Source organism: Mytilus galloprovincialis, chromosome 7 (genome assembly GCF_965363235.1).
Source record: "Mytilus galloprovincialis chromosome 7, xbMytGall1.hap1.1, whole genome shotgun sequence".
Classification (NCBI taxonomy): Eukaryota; Metazoa; Mollusca; class Bivalvia; order Mytilida; family Mytilidae; genus Mytilus; species Mytilus galloprovincialis.
In genome coordinates this window covers 40,752,563-40,773,899 of record NC_134844.1, presented here as the reverse complement: position 1 = coordinate 40,773,899, position 21,337 = coordinate 40,752,563, and the positions used below count along the sequence as shown (strand labels likewise).

The 21,337-nt window shown below is 32.0% G+C and overlaps 2 protein-coding genes across 2 annotated transcripts; one reads left to right on the top strand and one right to left on the bottom strand.

Moving 5' to 3' along the window:
* Positions 1-988: 988 nt before the first annotated feature.
* On the top strand, positions 989-4,604 carry LOC143081699 (complement C1q subcomponent subunit B-like). Its single transcript, XM_076257441.1, has 4 exons — positions 989-1,258; positions 1,547-1,599; positions 2,399-2,482; positions 3,962-4,604. Exons 1-4 carry the CDS (start codon positions 1,029-1,031, stop codon positions 4,372-4,374), a joined length of 780 nt encoding a protein of 259 aa, XP_076113556.1. The 5' UTR covers positions 989-1,028; the 3' UTR covers positions 4,375-4,604.
* Positions 4,605-8,851: 4,247 nt separating this feature from the next.
* Positions 8,852-10,768, bottom strand: LOC143081698 (sigma intracellular receptor 2-like). The gene is made up of 3 exons (XM_076257439.1): positions 10,620-10,768; positions 9,706-9,850; positions 8,852-9,198 (listed from the first exon to the last, which is right to left on the bottom strand). Exons 1-3 carry the CDS (start codon positions 10,734-10,736, stop codon positions 8,948-8,950), a joined length of 513 nt encoding a protein of 170 aa, XP_076113554.1. The 5' UTR covers positions 10,737-10,768; the 3' UTR covers positions 8,852-8,947.
* Between the last annotated feature and the right edge of the window lie 10,569 nt (positions 10,769-21,337).

Sequence of the window (21,337 nt, the reverse complement as noted above, 5' to 3'; positions counted from 1 at the left end):
AAAGTTCAGAACAATATGAATCAAAATTAACTAAAACCTATGTTTATAACCAGATTTTACCAACATACCTTCACGGTATAGTACATGTACAAGTATTCTCTTACCTGTAAATCCAATTAGGAGCAAATATAAAATCGGTGCAAATGAAAAAATGAAATCGGCGCAAATGAAAGAATGAAAATTTAAAAAAAAAAATTAAAAAATCGGCGCAAATGTCATGGTACAGGACATTTTTAAGAAAAAAATGGTGGGTTGAACCTGGTTTTGTGGCATGCCAAACCTCGCACTTTAATGGCAATGTTAAATATAACATTAAAATGACAACATAATATAACAGGACTACAATACAAATAAATAGACGAACATATTAGACAAAGAAACACATGAATATACTCATCATAGATACCAGGAATAAATTTTGTATATACGCCAGACGCGCGTTTCATCTACAAGACTCGTCAGTGACGCTCGAATCCAAAAAGTTTAAAAGGCCAAATAAAGTACGAAGTTGAAGAACATTAAGGACCAAAGTTCCTAAAAGTTATGCCAAATACAGCTAAGGTAATCTATGCCTGAGGTAAAAAAGCCTTAGTTTTTCAAAAATTCAAAATTTTGTAAACAGTTAATTTATAAATATAACCACACCAATGACAATTCATGTCAGCACAAAAAGTGCTAACTACTGGGCTGGTGATACCCTCGGGGGAAATAAATCTCCACCAGTAGTGGCATCGACCCAGTGGTTGTAAATGTACTCATCATAGATACCAGGACTAAATTTTGTATATACGCCAGACGCGCGTTTCATCTACAAGACTCATCAGTGACGGTCGAATAATAGCCCGTGGTTGATTGTAGATCTGCCGTCTTTAAAAATCAGATTAATATGATCTGTTTATAACTACTTTTGTTTTATTGACATCGACACACAATATAGTCGTAACCTACTAGAAGGCTTATCGGTGTGCATATACAAAAGCTTATCTTGGTCGTGTGACAAATCATTGATACCGATTCTAGGTTTTAAAATGTTGGAACACAAATATATTTTCCTTATTCTGATACAACTTTTACATGTTCATAGTATAAAGGATACGTTTACCAATGAAGACATACTTCATAGAATTTCTCTTCTTGAAAACAAAGTAGCTGTTTTAGAAACTGAGAATACACACCTTACAGAAAGAATGGCAGCATGTGAGAATGAATGTATAAAGCCTAAGACCTTCTTAAGCTCTTTACACACTACAGATCAAAGGTTAGTGCAATTTATTATTCACCACTATAATCGCTTCTATAATCAATCTTAAAGAAAATATGGGCCTGAGCTCTGAAGAATGATATATTTCTGCAGAGAATTTTACCATTACCATTTGGTGATTAATGATCGTATTGTTTCACTTCTTTAATTATCTATGTCGCTTATTTGTTCTTTAATTGGTGCTTTCACTATTTCTTCTTTTACTCTTAAACACACTGTTTAAAGCAACAACTATTTTTTTAAATAATTTTAGTAACTTTTTGTTTTGTCTATTACATTAAACAGCGATACAGAAAAAAAGAACTTGACTATAAGGGACACTCCACAGAATGCAAAAGGTAAAATATTGATTATCAATTGTATCAACCTATATATTCCCCCATTTATTTGTATTGTAGTCCTGTCATGCAATGTTGTCATTTTAATTTTATATTTTACATTGCCATAAATGAGGAATGTTTGGCTAGCAAAAACCAGGTTCAACCTACCATTTTTTTTTCAAATGTCCTGTACCTAGTCAAGAAAATGACAATTGTTATCGTATAGTTTGTTTCTGTAGGTGTTGAATCGTTCTTTTAGTGGTGTGTTTCTATTGTGTCGTAGTTCTCCTATTATACTTGATGTGTTCCCTCAGTTTAAGTTTGTAACCCGGATTAGGATTTTTTTCTCAATCGATTGATGAATTTCGAACAGCGGTATACCACTGTTGCTTTTTTGTATCCAGTTTCCACTATTTGTTTCCTCTATAGAATCAGGTTAAATGTTTCATCAGTCTTTAATTGTACATCATAACTATCACTACAATTATAATGATTTGAAAATATCAAAGAAAGGACATTTTAGTACCATTCTCAAATAAACCATATACCATATACCGAGGTTAACAATCCTTAGCCTAGCGATAACCTCTAGAACACCAAAATTGGTGATTTGAATCCAAAGTTACAAGGAACTATTGTAATGTGTCTCTCTTTTTAAAAGAGTCATAGGGATTGTATATTAACCTCCAACTGATTTGTTTTGATAGAATGAATTTAATATATTTACCTTTTAGAGCCATTGCTCTATGTAACTCAAAACTATAGTACGTTTTATATGATTGTAATTTTAGTTTTTGTTGTATATTTGATTTGGAAGATTTCAAACAAAGACCAAGTCACAGCGTAAGAAATAGAATATTAGCGAAAAGACGAGAAAACAGAATCGTTTCCAAAGCATTAGGTATAATATAATTTAGCATATATTTTTTTTATGAAAAAATAAGTGTTTTGTATTATTATAATAATATACATGTATAGAACATATAAAAATCAACACTATATAATACCTTTGAGTATTTCTGAGTTATTAGTTTTGGTAATATTATTTTGTATAAAAAGTATAAAGCAAGGAACTTAAACTAGTAAATACTCAGGTCACAAAATACAGTGTTGCACACAGCAAAATCCTGATTCTTCATAAAATAATACGCTAATTGTCCTACCAATAATGGACGTCTTTCGAACTTCTATGTCACAATGCAAGTATTGTTATGTCACAACAAGAACCGATTGTTAGATGATATTGTTTAGGCCTATTGACCTCGGACAACCGGTGAAACTCAATCATAAAAACAACTGAAGATTGGTCATACAATCGTCTTTGCATTCTCTTATGGATTCAAATTCAGGACATGGATGCTATGCATGTAAGTGGTTGAATGCTAAGACATGTCTTTGCGGTCAACTCGAGCATGCTTTGTGTATTTGCAGTATGATTTGTAGCTTTCATGAACAATTGCTGCATAGCATTAAAAAAAAATGCTGTAGGGAAATTGATATAAAATTCTAAATTTATTAAGCGATTTGTTTGCTGTTTTTGTTTTTGTGATTGCTTTAGGGAAATAAAACAAAATAACTTATTCTCTTTTAAATCCCAATTAACATTTCTTATCTAAAGAGCTTCATTTTCGATTTCTAATGTCTCTTGCAATTGACTAAAATTAATAAGCTATATTTCGTAATCAATCAATCAATCGAACAGTGTCTGCAATCAAAAATATTTTAGCAATTCGACTTGCAAATTTAATATGTTTTTAAAATCTAGCTGAAAAAAGTGTACACATAAAGGTTAAATAAATATGCTCAGATAAAATTATTTTGTAAGGCAGTATACTGCTAAAATATTTAAAATTTATGTTTAGATACATTCATTTTGATCGAAGGATGATATAAGCCCAACAAGGAAAATTCCTCATAACTAGAAAAATGCTGATGTGAAATGCTTAATTCGATGCTATTTTTGTTATTAATCCGCAGTAATGATTGTATATCTATCTCCATTTGCCAAATTAGTTCAGGTCTTAAAAAAACATTCTATTATGTTCTACAAGCTGAATATTGTAATATATTAAGATTTAGGGACGAAGTTGAAGTTTAAATTTTGCCAGTGTATGCAACAAGAAGCCCCATTTAAATTAACTCAAGTAATAACAAATGACGTAAAGACTACAGAGAATGCATGAAATATCGTTATGTATATCTAAATTCTTACTTTGACTGACATTAAAATGGGTAATAAAAAATAGACTTTCGATACAAGTACCCTGAATTTTTTTTAACCAGAACTATTCAATACTAAGTAATACGTTTGAATATAATCGGAGACTAAATGAATTTAACAGTTCCTACTCAATGTTGTATGATTCAAATTCTTTTACAGAAGACGGGAAAATCGCATTTACAGCTACAAACAGTAAAGACATTGGACACTTAGGAAATCATCAAACTATTGTGTTTGATCGTGTTGTGACTAACATAGGCAATCAGTATCACCAACACAGCGGAATTTTCACCACAACCGTCTCTGGTGTTTATGTGTTTTTCTTTGATTTAAGGGCTAGACAAAATGCACAGTTATTTGGAGCACTTGTAAAGGACGGAACAACATTAGTCGTGGCATATGCGTACGCACCAAATGTGAGTCATCACCATCGTTCCGATAGTAATATGGCAGTTACCCATCTTAATGCAGGAGACTCTGTTTGGGTACAGACTGTAGACGTTTATCAGCAAACAATTCTTTTATTAGATGACGGATCTTCATTTTCTGGTTTCTTACTTTATCGAGATTAATGTAATATTAACAAAAGTAGTTACAAATGAACAGCTTACCATAAAAAAAGGTTAGCCAATATGAACATTTGAAATCTTTTTAAACCTATTATACCCAAAAAATGAAAAAAACAATATTCTTATCTCTGTGCAATGTATGAAAACTGATTATATTTCTATCTCAAAAGTAACCGAATATTATTGTCGAATATACTAGAGAACATAATTTATTAAAATAGGACAAGCATTAATATGTATCTTTTCTTTCATTTAGTTTTATGTCTCGGAAAATTGAACTTGTGTCTAGTCATAATTTTTAAGATGTAAACTTAATCTGGTTACCTATTTGTAACATGATATTTCAAAATGCTGAATTTTGAGTTGTTATGCCTCAAGGGAGCATATTATTCTTTGAAAATAGCACAACAATCCCTGAAAATTAGTTTATGTTTTAAAATTCTAAATCACATATTGAACCTAAATACTCAGGTCGACTATGAATTCAAGGATTGCCATATCTCTTCCTCCGACGCATAGTCACATTCATTCAAATGAGATATAAAATATTCAGTAAATATATTTCGCAACCACTAGACGAAAGCTTCAGACAATAAGGCATATGTACATTAAACATGGATAATTCGGCTGTTTTACGTACGGAATCATAAGGATTATAGATAAAGTTCATGTCATTAACGTTGGATAAAAGAGGGACGAACGATACCAGAGGGGCGGTCAAACTCATAAATCGAAAATAAACTGACAACGCCTGGCTAAAAATGAAAGAAGACTAGCAGACAAACAATAGAACACATGACACACCATAGAAAACTAAAGAATAAGCAATATGAACCCCACCAAAAACTAGGGGTGATCTCAGGTGCTCCGGAAGGGTAATCAGATCCTGCTCCACATGTGGCTCCCGTCGTGTTGCTTATGTTATAACAAATCCGGTAAATAGTCTAATTCGGAAGGTCACATTCATGAAAGGGCAGGGGATTGTAGTTACCACGTAAGGAATATATCCGATATCCTTTGTAAAACGGTTATTCCATAACGATCAAGCATCTTTATGTATCGTATTCTGCAGCAAGAAATTAAATAAGTCATAATAAATATTGAGTCCTTATATAAAAAGTATGAAACACCTTGTAAATGTTTACATTTGTATATATTATAAAGATTCTTACATAATTTCTTATACATGGATCAGCAATTTACCTTGCATGAACTAAGACCAAAACCATGACGTGCAAAGAGTATGTTTACAGTTACACATTAAATGCAAAGATATTGCATATTTAGTAAAATCAGAAACTATTGATCAGATAATTCAGTATAAGAATGAAATGAAAATGTCATTGACCGGCTTGGTTCACGTTACTATAATATGGGATAACAATTTAATGCCAAGAAGGTCGACGGAATTTAAATTCAATAAAAATTTATTTCAGACAATGATTTCCTAAATTACTGGGAGAAAACTTGATATTTTCAATAAAAGTCTAAGAAAATCATTGAAACTATATTTCATCGTAAATATATATAAACATACATAAGCATGTTTACGTTTTGTGTTTATCACTGTAAAAATTACGATATAACTTAAACAATATACTAAAATAATCAAGAAATTATTTAGCTGAGGAAATGTCTTTTGCGAGACATCTCAATCTTTCGCATCGTCATGTAGTACAACAAATCAGCGGAATTTTAATCATAATATTATGGAGATTTGCACCTACTGGAATTGATATTAACTGGACACTTAGGAAATCATCAGACAATTATATTTGATCGTGTTGTGACAAACATAGGCAATCATTATCATCCACATAGTGGCATTTTCACCACAATCGTAGCAGGTGTATTTGTGTTTTTCTTTGATTTAAGGGCGTTGGACCATGCACTTTTGGCGGCAGAAATTGTTATGGACGGTTCAACGCTTGTCGTGACATATACTATATCCCCAGATGTGACATATCTTCATCGTGCTGAAAGTAACATGGCAATTGTTCACCTTAATCAGGGAGAGTCTGTTTGGGTGCAGACGGTATATGTTATTCAGCCAACGAGTCTTTTAGTAGATAACGGGTCATCATTTTCTGGCTTCTTACTGTATCGCAATTGATATCATCTAAAGGAAATAGGTACACATAAAGGTCATTCAATAAAGTCAATAGAACAACCAACAACCTTTTTTTTTCTCTTTACCCTTTTTAACATTACTAAAAGAATCATTGTTTGTCCTTGGCACTACTATAAAAATCCTACAGTTGCTGAATATACATAACTTAATATCAACTTAATATAAGATAAGACAATCCTGGATGTTTACTTTTGTTTTATGAAATATGATGGTGTTAAATCTGATATCATCGGGGAGATCATAAACATTTGAATAGTAATTGTATACCGGTACAATACTGAGACATACATTGGTCGCCCAAGTCTTGGTACGGAATTTCCATGGGTGTTACTAATATAGACTGCGCTCAGGAGTCTCATGGCTCTAGCAATTTATGAAAGAACCGAAAAAAATAGAAATGACCAAACGTCCAAGCAATATCAGACTAGATGCAAATTGTTGGGCAGAATCATCACAATTACAAAAACAATCAACAATGCCGGATAGTCGTGAAATGTTCTTGATATATTATCAATAAATAATATCTCTGTTTCTATGAACCTCACCTTTATCAATTGACCGTAAGCTTGGAGTGTAGTATATTTGATATACTTTTTCTAAGAGTTTGAATAAATCTTTAAAATAGAAAATACAAGTATGAATGACAATAAAACAGTGTAAAACAATCATTCAAAAAATACAGCCAGATGAATATGGTAACTTAATTATCAAAGGCAATATTTTACCTACATCTTTCCATCGCAATATATGCAATGCAGAACTACTACAGAACATCACAAAACACCTTATATAACTACAAATTGAGTTCATTATCTGAAACCAGTAAATTTTCAACGACAACCATTTTTAAGTCATGTTCTTCCAATCACCAAGAGACTATATGATTTAACTAGATAAAATATGAAATATTTCTGAGGCGTTAAAACGTCTTTGGGGTAAGAAATATTACTTTGTTCTGCGATAACTTTTGTTTTCTCGTCTTTCATGTTTGCTTTTTATCTTTCTCTATATTCCTTTTAGTGTTTCTTTAATACATATGACGTGGCTCTGTATTTATACATCCCGCTTTTGTGTTATTAAGCTATGGTACATTTTGTGTTCTCGTCTTTAATTTTTTCTAAAGTGCTTTGTCTATATGCCTTTTTGGTGCTTTTTTGTTACATATTTGTTTGTTTTGATAGTGATTTTGATTATAACACACAGTTGACTGCTGTACCCCTATTTTTGAAATTTATTACATATTATGTCTGTTTGTTTTGTTCACACATCGTTGTCAGTATAGTGGCATTTAATGCAACTGTCAAACAAGTGAGAGGTTTAACTAGCTATAAAACCAGGTTTATTCCACTGTTTTCTACATATTAAATTGCCTGTACCAATTCAGGAATATGACAGTTGTTATCAATTCGTTTCATGTGTTTGAGCTTTTGATATTGCAATTTGATTAGGGACTTACTTGTTTGGATTTTCCTCTGTGTTCAGTATTTTGGTGATTTTACTTATTGTATTTTTTCTTCATTTAAATTCTGCACAGGACATTTATATCAGAATTGCATGTTTCATTATGCAATGTTACCGCACAAAAAAATAACAAAATATAAATTTAGTGTATCGACTATCATGTAAACCCAAAGCAAAATTGATTTAGAATGTAACAAAGAAAATGCATAAAATGGAAATAAAAATGCCTTTGCTATATGAAACCAAAAACATATTTCATATATACAGAGTCAACAAAGTCGTAAAAAATTTTGCAAACCAGATACAGTGGAAAGTGAATAGCATCAAAAATGCAGTAGTAAAAAATAGCTATATAGTCCAGTCAATCTAGCATAATAACATTAACGGTACCAATTTTTTTGTTTTTTTGTTTTTTTTGTTTTTTGCACCAGATGCGCATTTCGACAATACATGTCTCTTCAGTGATGCTCGTGGCCAAAATATATATAATTTGACCCTAACCCGAAAGTATTTGCAACAGAAGATTTTAATCTTTAGCATTATACCCCAAATATACACAGAAAAAAGTCCCATAAAATCTAACTTGAGGAAGACTTAAAAAACCACCATTTAAAATTCCTATGTAGATTTGCATTGAAAAGCGAGATAACTCTTGCAAGGTTAATTTCCATAGGAAATTAAAAATGCTGATTTTGAGTTTTCCTCAAGTTAAATTTTATGGGACTTTTTTCTGTGCATATAAAGGGCATAATGCTATAGATTAGAACTAAAAAAAATCTGTTGCAATTAGTTTGAGGTTAAATCTTAGTTTGACTGGACTAATAAATTTGACATCATATTATGTTCATGGAAAATCAAACTAACAAACGAAAATGCTACATGCTTAGCTGGATTTTGAACTTTTATTGAAAAGCATACAGTATGATAACATGTACACGTTATGATCGGAAACAAGTGCTACTTTAAACTGTTTACAATAATACATTACCGCTGTTTCACTTTTTCTTTTGGAAATTTTCGAAAGGCAAAGTTTACAAGCAAAACCAAAGGAATCAATAGAAACGGACTGTATATAGCAAACAATTTAAGCCTATCGTCAATTGACGTTGGTCCTGGGTATTTGGAGGTGCTGAAGTCATGTAAAAATAAATGGAAGGTTATACATATTGTCGTTGTTGCTGTGTGAGCGGCATAAATCAACATAGGTCTCTGTATCCAGGGACATCTGTTTATACCTAAAATGAAATGGTAGATATGAAATTGACGATGATTAAATTGTGCTAAAGTCATTACAATGATTGATTATAAGAATATGAAAAAACTGAAGGGTGAAGGAAATATCAACATCATACCCTTGTAACAATGGACTAATGCATATATAGTCATAGGAAGGAATGGGGTGAACTCTTCGAATTTTAGATATTACCTACTTCGTGCCAAGTGTTCAAGGTCCAATACGACTAATATAGTGGTATTGGTCTTTAACAACATGTACATATATATTTTATTTAGCTTGTTTCAAAATCCATTAAGATTCGTATTCGTAAAAATTATTCATTGCCAGTGTTTCTTTATATTGATAGTTCGGTACTTTTGTATTGAAGTTGATGCGCTCCTACTTATACATAGGAACTTTGTGACTGAACCAATCTCCCTGAATTAGATAAATACATAAAAGATTAAATAAATACAAAAAAACAGTAAATGCTAGAATGAATTTAAATGAAAAGTTACAACAATACCTTTTGAAAATGCATATACTGCCACAAAAAAGAACGGCAGTTGAAACAAAATTTCACAACAAATAAAAGACTTGAACCAGGCTGGCGATTCTACCATCATCGGATCTTTAAACTCTCGGCAATACCAACCCATTAGGTCTACCACCTACAACAAAAATTACAAACTAGTATCAACAGTTTAGACAACTGTAAACGAATTCAGATTATAAAATTTACTGCATCGAAAAAAATCTATTTTTTTAGTTTATTTTCATGACTCGGAGAACACAAATGTTGTCACCTGGAATATTCCAATCATAAACTTGATTTAAATCGTGAATGACTTTGGTGTGTAGGGTGCATAACTTTGTCATTGCTACTGTCATCTAGATGCAGGCACATTTCAGGCTAAGGAAAATAGGATATTTCACTTATACAGAGTACCACTACCACGTCACATACACAACCTTGCAAGAACTCTTAAGTTGATACGAAGACTGTCGAAGTGACCGAGGGCAATTGCTAGAAGAAAAAAAAAACGACTGCCACTAACAATTCAGCCTCTTTTACCAGAAGTTCAAAGGACAGAATGGTGTTAACAGATACACGACAGCTTTTAAATTACGTACAACAACCAACAAATACGGCATAACACAGGCCCTTATACAATATAACATAAAAAATCAAATATTTAAAACAATATTATTCATGTTATCGAAGGATAATTAACAACTGCGACACATGACATCAACAATCACTGGACTACATGTATGCTCCCTACTAGGAGACAGGAACATACGTTATCTAACACAGTTCTACACAGGTTTGGTAACGCCCAACTCTCGCCCCTACTATGGGAAAGTCGTGTAACAACACAAAATTTAAAAGAAACGGTGAAAATCCGTCACGATGTCTTTGTTTAAAAATGTACTTACTACTCCAGGGTAGATCCTTTTAGGGAAAATTGCTTGTGAATCGAAAAATATTGCTACTGGAATGTGTACAACAAAATATACCAGGAAAATAAAGTCCAAAATAGATGTAAACTTCATAATTGTGTAACATATAAATGTACAAATAATACAAACAAAGTGAAAGTAAAGATAAATAATTAATCGTAGACGGTTTTTGTAAGAAAAGATCCGGAAAATACAAATGGTACGGATTTTTTTTTAAATTATAAATTTATTCTGTTGATTTATTAAGATGTATATTTTTTATTTTATATACTTTTTATATATATATTATTAATTTCGATTTAATTATGTATAGATGAATTAATTTACGTGGTATATATATAATATATATATACTAGTAAACGGAAATACGGGGTGTACAACTGAGTAATTCAGTATTGTTATTGAAGGAGCTTTTTAAAGGGGGTCTCATTGGGGGGTTCCGATCCCGGATCCCGCTTACTGTTTTGTCAGATTCCCGTATCCCGCTTACACTATGTACGTAAGCAATTCTCCTTTTTTTTGTCATTTCCCGGGTCCCGCTAGACCTCATTTCCCGTTTTCACGACACAATAATTTGACTTTCCCGTGTCACGCTTACCAAAAATCGGCAATCCCGCATCACGCTTAGACCCCAATGAGACCCACTTTAAAATATATATGCTAGTAAATAATCGCCTAAGAAAATTTAAAAATCATGATGATAACGTGCCTTCTGCAAAAAAATATATACCAATAAACACACAAGCGTTGAGCTGAAATAGTTTCATAAATCTGCTTGAATTGCCTCTCTTCGTCAGCAACTTTTACATATGTAGTATTTGGAAATTATCAGTATCCACGATCTATCTTTTCACCTAATAATGGTTGTTACATTTACCAGTACTGACGACGTACTCTAGCGAGCGCAGCAGGAATTTCTTTTATACCAAATTTTTATTATCAATTCTTCCTTTTAAAAGTTTGTATTGCCAATAATTTGTTTTTTTTTACTGATTCATCGGTTTTTGTTTTACCCGAGTCATATGGTCTTATACTTTCGTATGAAAACCTGATGATTATTTACAAGATTTAAATGATAGTTCTAGTTCAACCAACAAGCACTCTTGGAGATATCATTCTAAGACAACAACAAAAAACGTACAATAAAGACAATTCCAAAATGCTAACAAACAACTTGTACTGTATGAAGGCTGTTATAGTGTCTATTATTTGCATCCTCTATAACTGATATCAGAAGTCCATCCATTGCCCTAGTAATTGAATGAACCTCTCTTACATTTCTAATATATAATGCATGTATTTTTGTTGCTACATGAAGGGGTAAGTCTACATTTTTATGCACATGGCTAAATCGTTCTGTATGCATAATTGAAGAAAAGAACGTAACAATGTTTCTGTCTTCAATGCACATTTTGGGGATTTACCCATAGCAAGAATTTTGAAAAGACAAATATCCTGTAAGCCGAAGAGAGATATACATATAAGGAGATAAGGAAATAATAAGGACTAGAATGAACAGTCAAAACTAGAAATAAGTCAAGCTTTGTCATTGATAGTTATCACACTGTAACTTGTGGAATTGAAAAAAAAAAAAACATACCAATTTATTCTTATAACGACAGTACCTATGGCATTTAATTAGCAGCTTTTTGAATTTGTTAAAAACATGTACGTATGATAAAAGACTATACTTTGTTTAACTTACCGATTAGTTGTTGAAAGAACCAAAACTAGGAATGGGATTATCACAGTCAATTTTTCAAGACACGTGGTATATTGGTACCTTTGCTAACATACGTTGTTGAACGAAATTAATGTATATATAGCTAATGGCAGACATTAACTAAGTAGAAGGAGAATCTGGATAGAATATTTACATTATCAATTTTGTCATTGCAACAATAGGGTGTTTGACCTACTTTGTAGATGATCCATTCAAAAGTCAATTTAACATTCCTGATATTCTTTTGTAGGCTCATGAAAATCGGCTGAATTTTAACTTTGAAAGAAACCGCCTCACTTTAAGTATTAATCCGAGATTTTAAAAATTTCATTTGACAATTAATTGCTGAAAATGTACATTCATTTACCATTTTTAATGGTTTTTTGTCGTACCTTTTTACACTACATGTAATTAAATTCTAGGGCAACACTAGCTACATTTGTAAATAGCCAATACTTCTGTACAGACATGAGCATACTAATATGTTTTTATTCAAATTTGTTGTTAGAGAACGTTGAAATATTTTTAAATAAAGGAATGTCTCTCTTAGGCATAGCTCTGATCCTCGGTCCGGATTTGGCTTTACTGTTGGTCCATTTGGTTTAAAAGCTCTTCAACGAATTTATATTAGGTTTTTGATTTTCAATTATGTTTTCCTCGGATACCACTGAAGAGATATTAATTGTCAAAATATGCATCTAGTGCTGTAAAGTAGTTCTGTTAATTTGATCGAACTCGATTTAATGAGGACAGATATATATATAGTGAAAATATATATAGATATATTTTATTACACAAGAAGCTGTAAATATGCGGTATTATGTATATGTTTACGATAAAACTGAAAACATTGAGAGAGAAAAACAATAAGCAATGACTATCACAAGGACGACGCCTACTTTCGTGTTTCATAAGTCATAACTCCATTCAACAACACATTAATTGCCCTCTCAAGAACATACTGTGTTTAATATAGCTCTGTTATATTCCATTTATTACAACTCGCATTTATATTAATTTAATAAAAGTAAGACTCCCAGAGAAAAGTAAGACTTTCGGAGAAGGATTGTCTATGTTAATGTATTTTTCGTGATACCGGTATGTTAGTTATTAATTACAATTTCATTCTTTTGAAATCATCTCCAACGTAAAATAACATGCCTACTGATGAAAAGACAATCATCGATAACATAAACGAGTTGTCACAGTGTTCAGCACCTCTATATTATATATTTTGGTGATTCGCGTAGTGGGGTTACTGTATCATTGGTTATAATCCTACATTTACTTTTATCTACATTCACCATGCAGTCGAGCATTGGTAATTACCAAAGTTATAGAGTTTATAATGTGTAAATGGGCTTCTTAAGTGGTTGAGAGGACCACCATCGATAGTGAAGCTGCCTCTGACCCACTAAACCAATCGGCAATCCTCGGGTGATTCCGCTACTCTCCTTCTATCTATTAGATGAAGGTACGGAATAGGCCGAGTTGTGACCAATGCCACTAAAATAGTCCTTGTGCAATGTTCTCCTTTTGGCTAATAAGCACAAAAGACTGTGTGGCATCTAGTTTGTCCGTTTATTTGAAATGTTTTTGTTACTTGTTCATTGTGATCAATGACAACAATTAAGTAAAGTGGATGTACATAAACATGCTGATTAGTTTTCTGAATAACCTTTATTTGTGTGTAATCTTGACCATATGGTTTGTTAATGTTTGAAATTAAAAGAATTGTTAATTAGTAATTGACCATCTTCTAAATGCAAATGATCTTAACTGATGTTGTTGAGCCAAAGACTTATGAAAATATATACATGTATGACGTCGAACCAACTCCGTCGGGTAAAGTTGCCCTACTAGGATGGCTTGCATTTTCGTTGATATTTGATTTCGTGGTTCTACCAATCTCTGCATACAAAGCCTATAGAAAATTTGTAATGTGTGGAGCATTTGAATTCGTAGTTCACCTAGACCCAGGAAACCCACGAAAAATTGGTATCCAACTGTAACCGGAGAGCATGTTTCTACTCTACAAATTTATATCGTCACCACCGGGATTCGAACCCCAGTCGCCTGCGTGACAGTCAGTGCGTTAACCCACTGAGCCAAAAAATCGATTATCTAAGCACCATTAATTAAGACTGGCTTTATATGTTCTACATGTACTAAGTAGGGGAAGCAACCGCGCTACACAACCAATAAAACTGAATCAAGAGTATGTCTTTTTTTGGTCATATAGCCCCCTAATGTTTCTGCATGTTAGTACTTTCAAATATTAATGTTTGAATGTTCTTAGAGTAAGGTTTTTCCATAATAACGCTTTGGATACACAAACTGTAAGAGATCAGACACCTATATTTCTAAACTCTAGTCTACCCTTGGAACTCTCGAATTTGAGGTGTTTTTTTACCCAACATATGTTCAAAACTGCTTGCATAAGATATAAAAATGTCAATGGTTGAGATATACTAGTACTTCATATCTATATCTAAATCCAATTTCTTTAAAATATAAAACTAACAGACATCATATTATCCTATACCTGTCTTAGACTAATTCATCTATTTTTCGAATGATTCTAGCCTTGAAAAGTCTAACAACATCGCATGTCTAGATGAAACAAAAATACAGGCGATCGATAACTTCTTAAAGATATAGTATGAATAGAGCATAACATAACACCTTTAGATCACTAAGATAAAGCTATAATAGGAAGAAATTCATTAATAATGTACGGATACATTGTCTTCTTTCAGAAAAAACTAATAAAAAACCAAATGACGTGTTAAGAGATCAGGCGGTTGTTTCTTTCAAGTACAAGTCCACTACGAGAAAATGAAACGCTGTTGCATATAGATAGAATGAAATTCAAAACAGTGTGGCTGTGGCCATTGATTGACACATTAAATTCATCCATTGACTGGGACAATTTAGGTGAACGTTTGTATGTAACGACCACTGCTCACTATGTACTTTTTAAAGACACTTAAACTATGGGGTCACCAAAGGTTCTCAACACCTTAATAAAGTAATTCGAAAAATTAATCAGAAATAACACGATGTTTTGATTTATATCAATTATATAAATCAAAACATAAAGGTTATTCCTGATTAATTTTTCGAATTATTTTATAATTAAAGGCGTTAAGAAACCTTTGGTGGCCCCACAGTTTAAATGTCTATCGTAGGTACGTCGTGAACAGTGGTCGTTACAGACAAACGTTCACGTAAATTGTTCCAGTCAATGGATGAATTTAATGTGTCAATCAATGGCCACAGCCACACTGTTATGAATTTCATTCTATAGAAAGATATGGTACGGGTGCCAATGAGACAACTCTCCATCCAAGTCACCATTTACAAAAAAAAAAAAACCCATTATAGGTCAAGGTACGGTCTTCAACACGGAGTCTTGGCTCACACCGAACAGCAAGCTATAAAGGGCACACAAATTACTAGTGTAAAACCATTAAAACGGGATAACCAATTGAAAGGTCTAATCTATAAAATCTATACATGGATTTGAAACACATTTATTAAATCATGATAAAGGGTTAACTGTCAACACATTTGTATGTATACGTCTTGCTACGCTTGATTAAATTCGAAAGCGGCTGTTGCACGACATTCAGGTTGAAGGTATAATTTAAAATGATAACAATGTCTTTTGAACAACCTTCAAGTGGCAAAAACAACACTGCCTATCTCTTAATTGAAATCAAAATAATCACTGAAAGTCTTTAAACAATTTAAAAATTTGATCTGGCACAGCCGATTCAAAAGAGCGTTTTAAATATTATATAATGGTTTGTAACTTAGACTAAATGTGTGCAACAGCAACAATGATGGTCATATTTGATTCGGTCAGGGTCTTCAAATGGGAAAACTTTTATAACATATTCTTAAAATGGGAAAACTTTCATAACATATTCTTCAAATGGGAAAACTTTTATAACATATTCTAAGTTTTGTAGATTATTGTTCGTTTTATACTATTCGAATTCCTTCTGACTTTTGATGTTTTTTTCTATTTTCTATCATAGAAATTACCGCCATGTTTTTTTTATCGTTGATATTACCTATATTCTGTCTTGATAATTACTGACAACTTAGTTGTTTAGTTGGTTTTCCCTGTATTCTATCTGGTAATTACCACCAAGTTGGTTGTTGTCGTTGATTTTCCCTGTATGCTACCTTGATAATTACCACCAAGTTGGTTGTTGTCGTTGATTTTCCCTGTATTCTACCTTGGTAATTACCACCAAGTTCGTTGTTTTTCTTGATTTCCCCTATATTCTACCTTTGGTAATTACCACCAAGTTGGTTGTTTTCGTTGATTTTCCCTGTATTCTATCTTGGTAATTACCACCAAGTTGGTTGTTTCCGTTGATTCCCCCTGTATTCTATCTTGATATTTAGGACCAAGTTGGTTGTTGTCGTTGATTTTACCAACATTCTATCTTGATATTTACCACCAAGTTGGTTGTTGTCGTTGATTTTACCTATATTCTATCTTGGTTATTACCACCAAGTTGGTTGTTTTCGTTGATTTTCCCTGTATTATATCTTGATATTTACCACCAAGTTGGTTGTTGTCGTTGATTTTACATACATTCTATCTTGATATTTACCACCAAGTTTGTTGTTCTCGTTGATTTTACCTACATTCTATCTTGGTAATAACCACCAAGTTGGTTGTTGTCGTTGATTTATCATATATTCTACCTTGGTAATTACCACCAAGTTGGTTGTTGTCGTTGATTTATCATATATTCTACTTTGGTAATTACCACCAAGTTGGTTGTTGTCGTTGATTTTACCTATATTCTACCTTAGTAATAACCACGAAGTTGCTTGTTGTCGTTGATTTCCCCAATATTCTACCTTGGTAATAACCACCAAGTTGGTTGTTGTCGTTGTTTTTCCCTATATTCTACCTTGGTAATAACCACCAAGAAAGTATCTATTGGTTTAAAAGACGGATGGAACTCCACAAAATAAGAGAAGTCAAAGACAAACAGCCTGTTTTTATTTCTATAGATGGAATATAATAATTAAAAATCGTATTATTATTGTTTTGATATTTTGTTACTGACATAAAATACATTTATAAATTTAACGACATCATCTGAATTCAAAAGAACAATTAAGTGTAATATTTACTATCATCAGTACAATTTTCCTTTAAAGGGAGGCTATTTATAACATTTTTATAATATCAAAGTTAATTTTCATGTTTAAAAACAAAGTTCGTGCGAAAGTGTTATCAAACCGGAATAGTTTGATTATTCTGTTTCAGACAAAATCGGAAATTGAAAATGAATTAACGTATAACATTAAAGTAACACAGTACTTTTAATCCTTCTTTTGAAATTCAGGGCACGCAAAACAAAATTTAGATCACATATTTATGTTTAAATGCCACCGTTTAGATAATGGGTAAGACTTAGCTGTTTTTTTTTTCTTCTGATTGCTTATATATATGCTAATCATAGAATATTTTGATGGCGTAAATTCACGCGATGTCTGGTTGTAGGACAGTTACTAGTAAATAGGTTTAAAATCAAGATCAGAGGAGAGGAATGAGAATACAACAATGAATGAAAAAAAGATTTATATTCCTTATTTTTATCCATTGCTGTAAACTCGTTGGGCAATTTTATATATCTCTTCAAGTCTCTATTTTCCTATCGTAGATTCGTTTTTGTTCTGATTTGTCCTAGCAATTTACTTTAAAGGGCACTCCCTAGTTAATACCCCCGTCACACAAGGCCACGATCGCACTGTGGTCTCTCTCATCAATAACGTTCGGCAAACAACGGGTTTATAGTACCCCAAGCGACTCTTAAGTCAGACTGCAAGGTTTAATACTTGTCACTAAAAGATAAATGTTTTAAAGTGATGGCAAGTTTAAGACAAGGTGACAGGGCTCTTCTAAATAGAAAATTTGTCTTTTTGATTATTGACCAACTCTGTTGAGAAGTTCATTGAAAATGTCTGGTGGCATTCTAAAATAAATTAAAGAAAGAAAGTTCAACCTCGATTCGTAACTCGTTCATCAACTGATCACAATGACTAAACATGAGTCTCCTTTCGGTTGATAACCAAGGACGAACAAAACAAGACATACGCCGTCTAAAATTTCATCTAATTCTTCTTTTTCGAACTCTCAATAACAATGTTATGGCCCGGTTGTTAGTATTTTGTATCTGTGTTAATGATTGAAGAAACATTACTACATGTACATAGATTTAGGAAGATGTGGTATGAGTGCCAATGAGACAACTCTCCATCAAAATAATTTATAAAAGTAAATCATTATAGGTCAAAGTTCGGCCTTCAACATGCATGGTGTTGTGTTCCATGGTAACGTTCAATTGCATAAGATATTTTAAACTAATAATGGAGAGTTTTTAGACGTTTATACGCGCTATGTTCGTACATATAAGCGTAACACAACGTCGCGATTTAAAGTTTTATTCTATCTGCTGCAGACATCTTTACTTCTGTAAATAAAAGTTTATAAGGTGTCGGTCAAAGTTACATCTATTAATACAATTATCAACTCAAAGTATTTAAATATGACAAATATTCATTTATATAACCGTTTTCATAATTTCTGGAATTATCAAAAAAATATTTCGTAACATTCAAATCAAAACTTCGACTGAAACGTTGTTTTTAAGCAAGTGCGACATTAAGACTCCACAAAATCGACGATGCTTTTTAACTACTTATTGGAAATTGATGTATTTTAGATTTGGGTCATTTTCAAAAAATGTCGAATTTTCAGTACACCCATGCTAAAATTTGTATTTCTAATGGAAATTTCAGTTGTAATGGTTTAAATGAAAGCTTGTCGGATTTGTGATTCAGAACATTAATAATTAACACACCTTACATCTATTTTGATAAGATTAAACTGCATTTAATGCCGATTTTGGGGGTATTTGTGTGCGTACATTGTCAGAAAAACACATTTCAAACGATTTTTTTCCGATTTTCTGATCGCCTTGATATCTGCAAAAGGGACTTTCTAAGAACGTTAATTATAATTCTAACGAAAAATCGTAGCTTCTTTATCATTGTATGTAACAGATTATCTACAAACTAAATTCAATCAGCGTACAGGAGGTTCATGTCTATCCTGTTACCGCTACTTCAATCAGTCGTTAAATTATTCTCCCTATGAATATTGAATCAGTCAGTGTTGATTTCAAAAATGCAAAGTAATCTTTACATTTAAAACGCCTCGTTTCTTGAACGACAGTGTACTTTTTTTCATGTCTATGCTGTTACCAACCATTTTGATTAATTACACTAACAAAATGGTTGTAAAAAGTGCTATAACGTGTTGGAAACCAAATTCACAATAGAAAACCATAATCACTTCACCAAAGGGAGTAGTTATTTCACAACAGCAATCAAAAACGAAGAAATTTGTCTATCCTGTTATGTCTATCCTGTTACTATGGTTGCTATGGTTACAGTAACAGGATAGACAATTATAGACAAAAACGTCGTTAATTTTTTTATCTTAACATGTAGGTGGAAAACGAATGAAATATTTCATTGTTTGAACTCATTTTAAGGTTATAACGTCTTAATCTTCCCAAATTAAGCATTTGCAGGTGCAATACTAATATCGGTAACAGGATAGACAAAAAGGTAACAGGATAGACTTTTATATAGTGATATATCAGAAACGTACGTTCCTGTTACCAACGAAATAAAGAGAAAAGTAAATTAACTTATAAGTGATTTACTTGATGTTGAATGGGTTTATTTGAAAGGGTGAAAAAGGCCGAACAATATAAATTGCTATCTTAGACTTGCATTACTGGTGGTAATTTTTACAACCTTTGAAAACCAATTTTTAGAGCCATTTTGCTGTACAACCTAGAAAATTGGCAAATAATCTATTATTTTACAGAATGAATATATATAAAAGTTCATTCTCTTGAAAACCATCTAATTGGTAACGTAAAACAAGCTTAACATTTTATCTGAACCTTTTCTTAATAACCCAAAATTTCTTTTGAAAATGGTAACAGGATAGGCAAAATATTGTACCACCGATCAAAAAATGTTTCAAGATATTCTTGTATGACATCATTAAGATTGCATCTTTTAATATGTTGTTCTTAAAGTACTGTTTGTTTTGATTTGCTTATGTAGAGGGTTGTTTGAATAAGTAACTTTTAACAAATTTTTCAATTTCAAAATTCGACATTTTTTGAAAATGACCCATTTCTGAAAAATTAAGAAAAATAACATTTTAAAAAATCATAAAATTCTACAATTATAAGAGCACTTTAAGCAAACAGTTGACTTAAATTTGGAGTTGAGTTCGTTTTAACGTCAAAAAATGGCGGTGCGACAACCTTGTAAACCTTTGAAAAATCGCTCATAAATTACCATATATCATTTTTCAGGATATTAGTCTTTAAAATCCTAAAATTAGGCAAATTAACATTGATGTAGTAAATACAACACTAACCTTTTTCCATGTAAGATAAATGTTTTTTGATTCTCAAATCTGTAATCCCATTTTTTTTCTCCGTGGGACAGATTTGCCGTTGTAATATGGAACACGTTTTTTCTATGACGTCGTTATAACGTCATAAAAAAAAATCATAAAAGATTGAAGGAATCTTTCTGTTAAATAATGGAAAAAAGCGTTTTTCAAAATATCAAATAGTTTAGACGAAAATCATAGTTTAGTGGTAACAATAAATGAAATATGTTACGCGAGACATGCTAAAAACATTTTTTTTAAATGAAACTTGTCGTATGCAGCATAAAACATAGTTTCAATAATTATTTTTTTCGTTTTTATTTCAAAAACATTATTATTTTTTTTTAAATACGTACAATAGCAATGAATATGATATCACTATATATTTTGGACTTGCATCTTGCTAACTACACCGATTTTCCAATGAGGTACGAACATCGCGCGTAACGT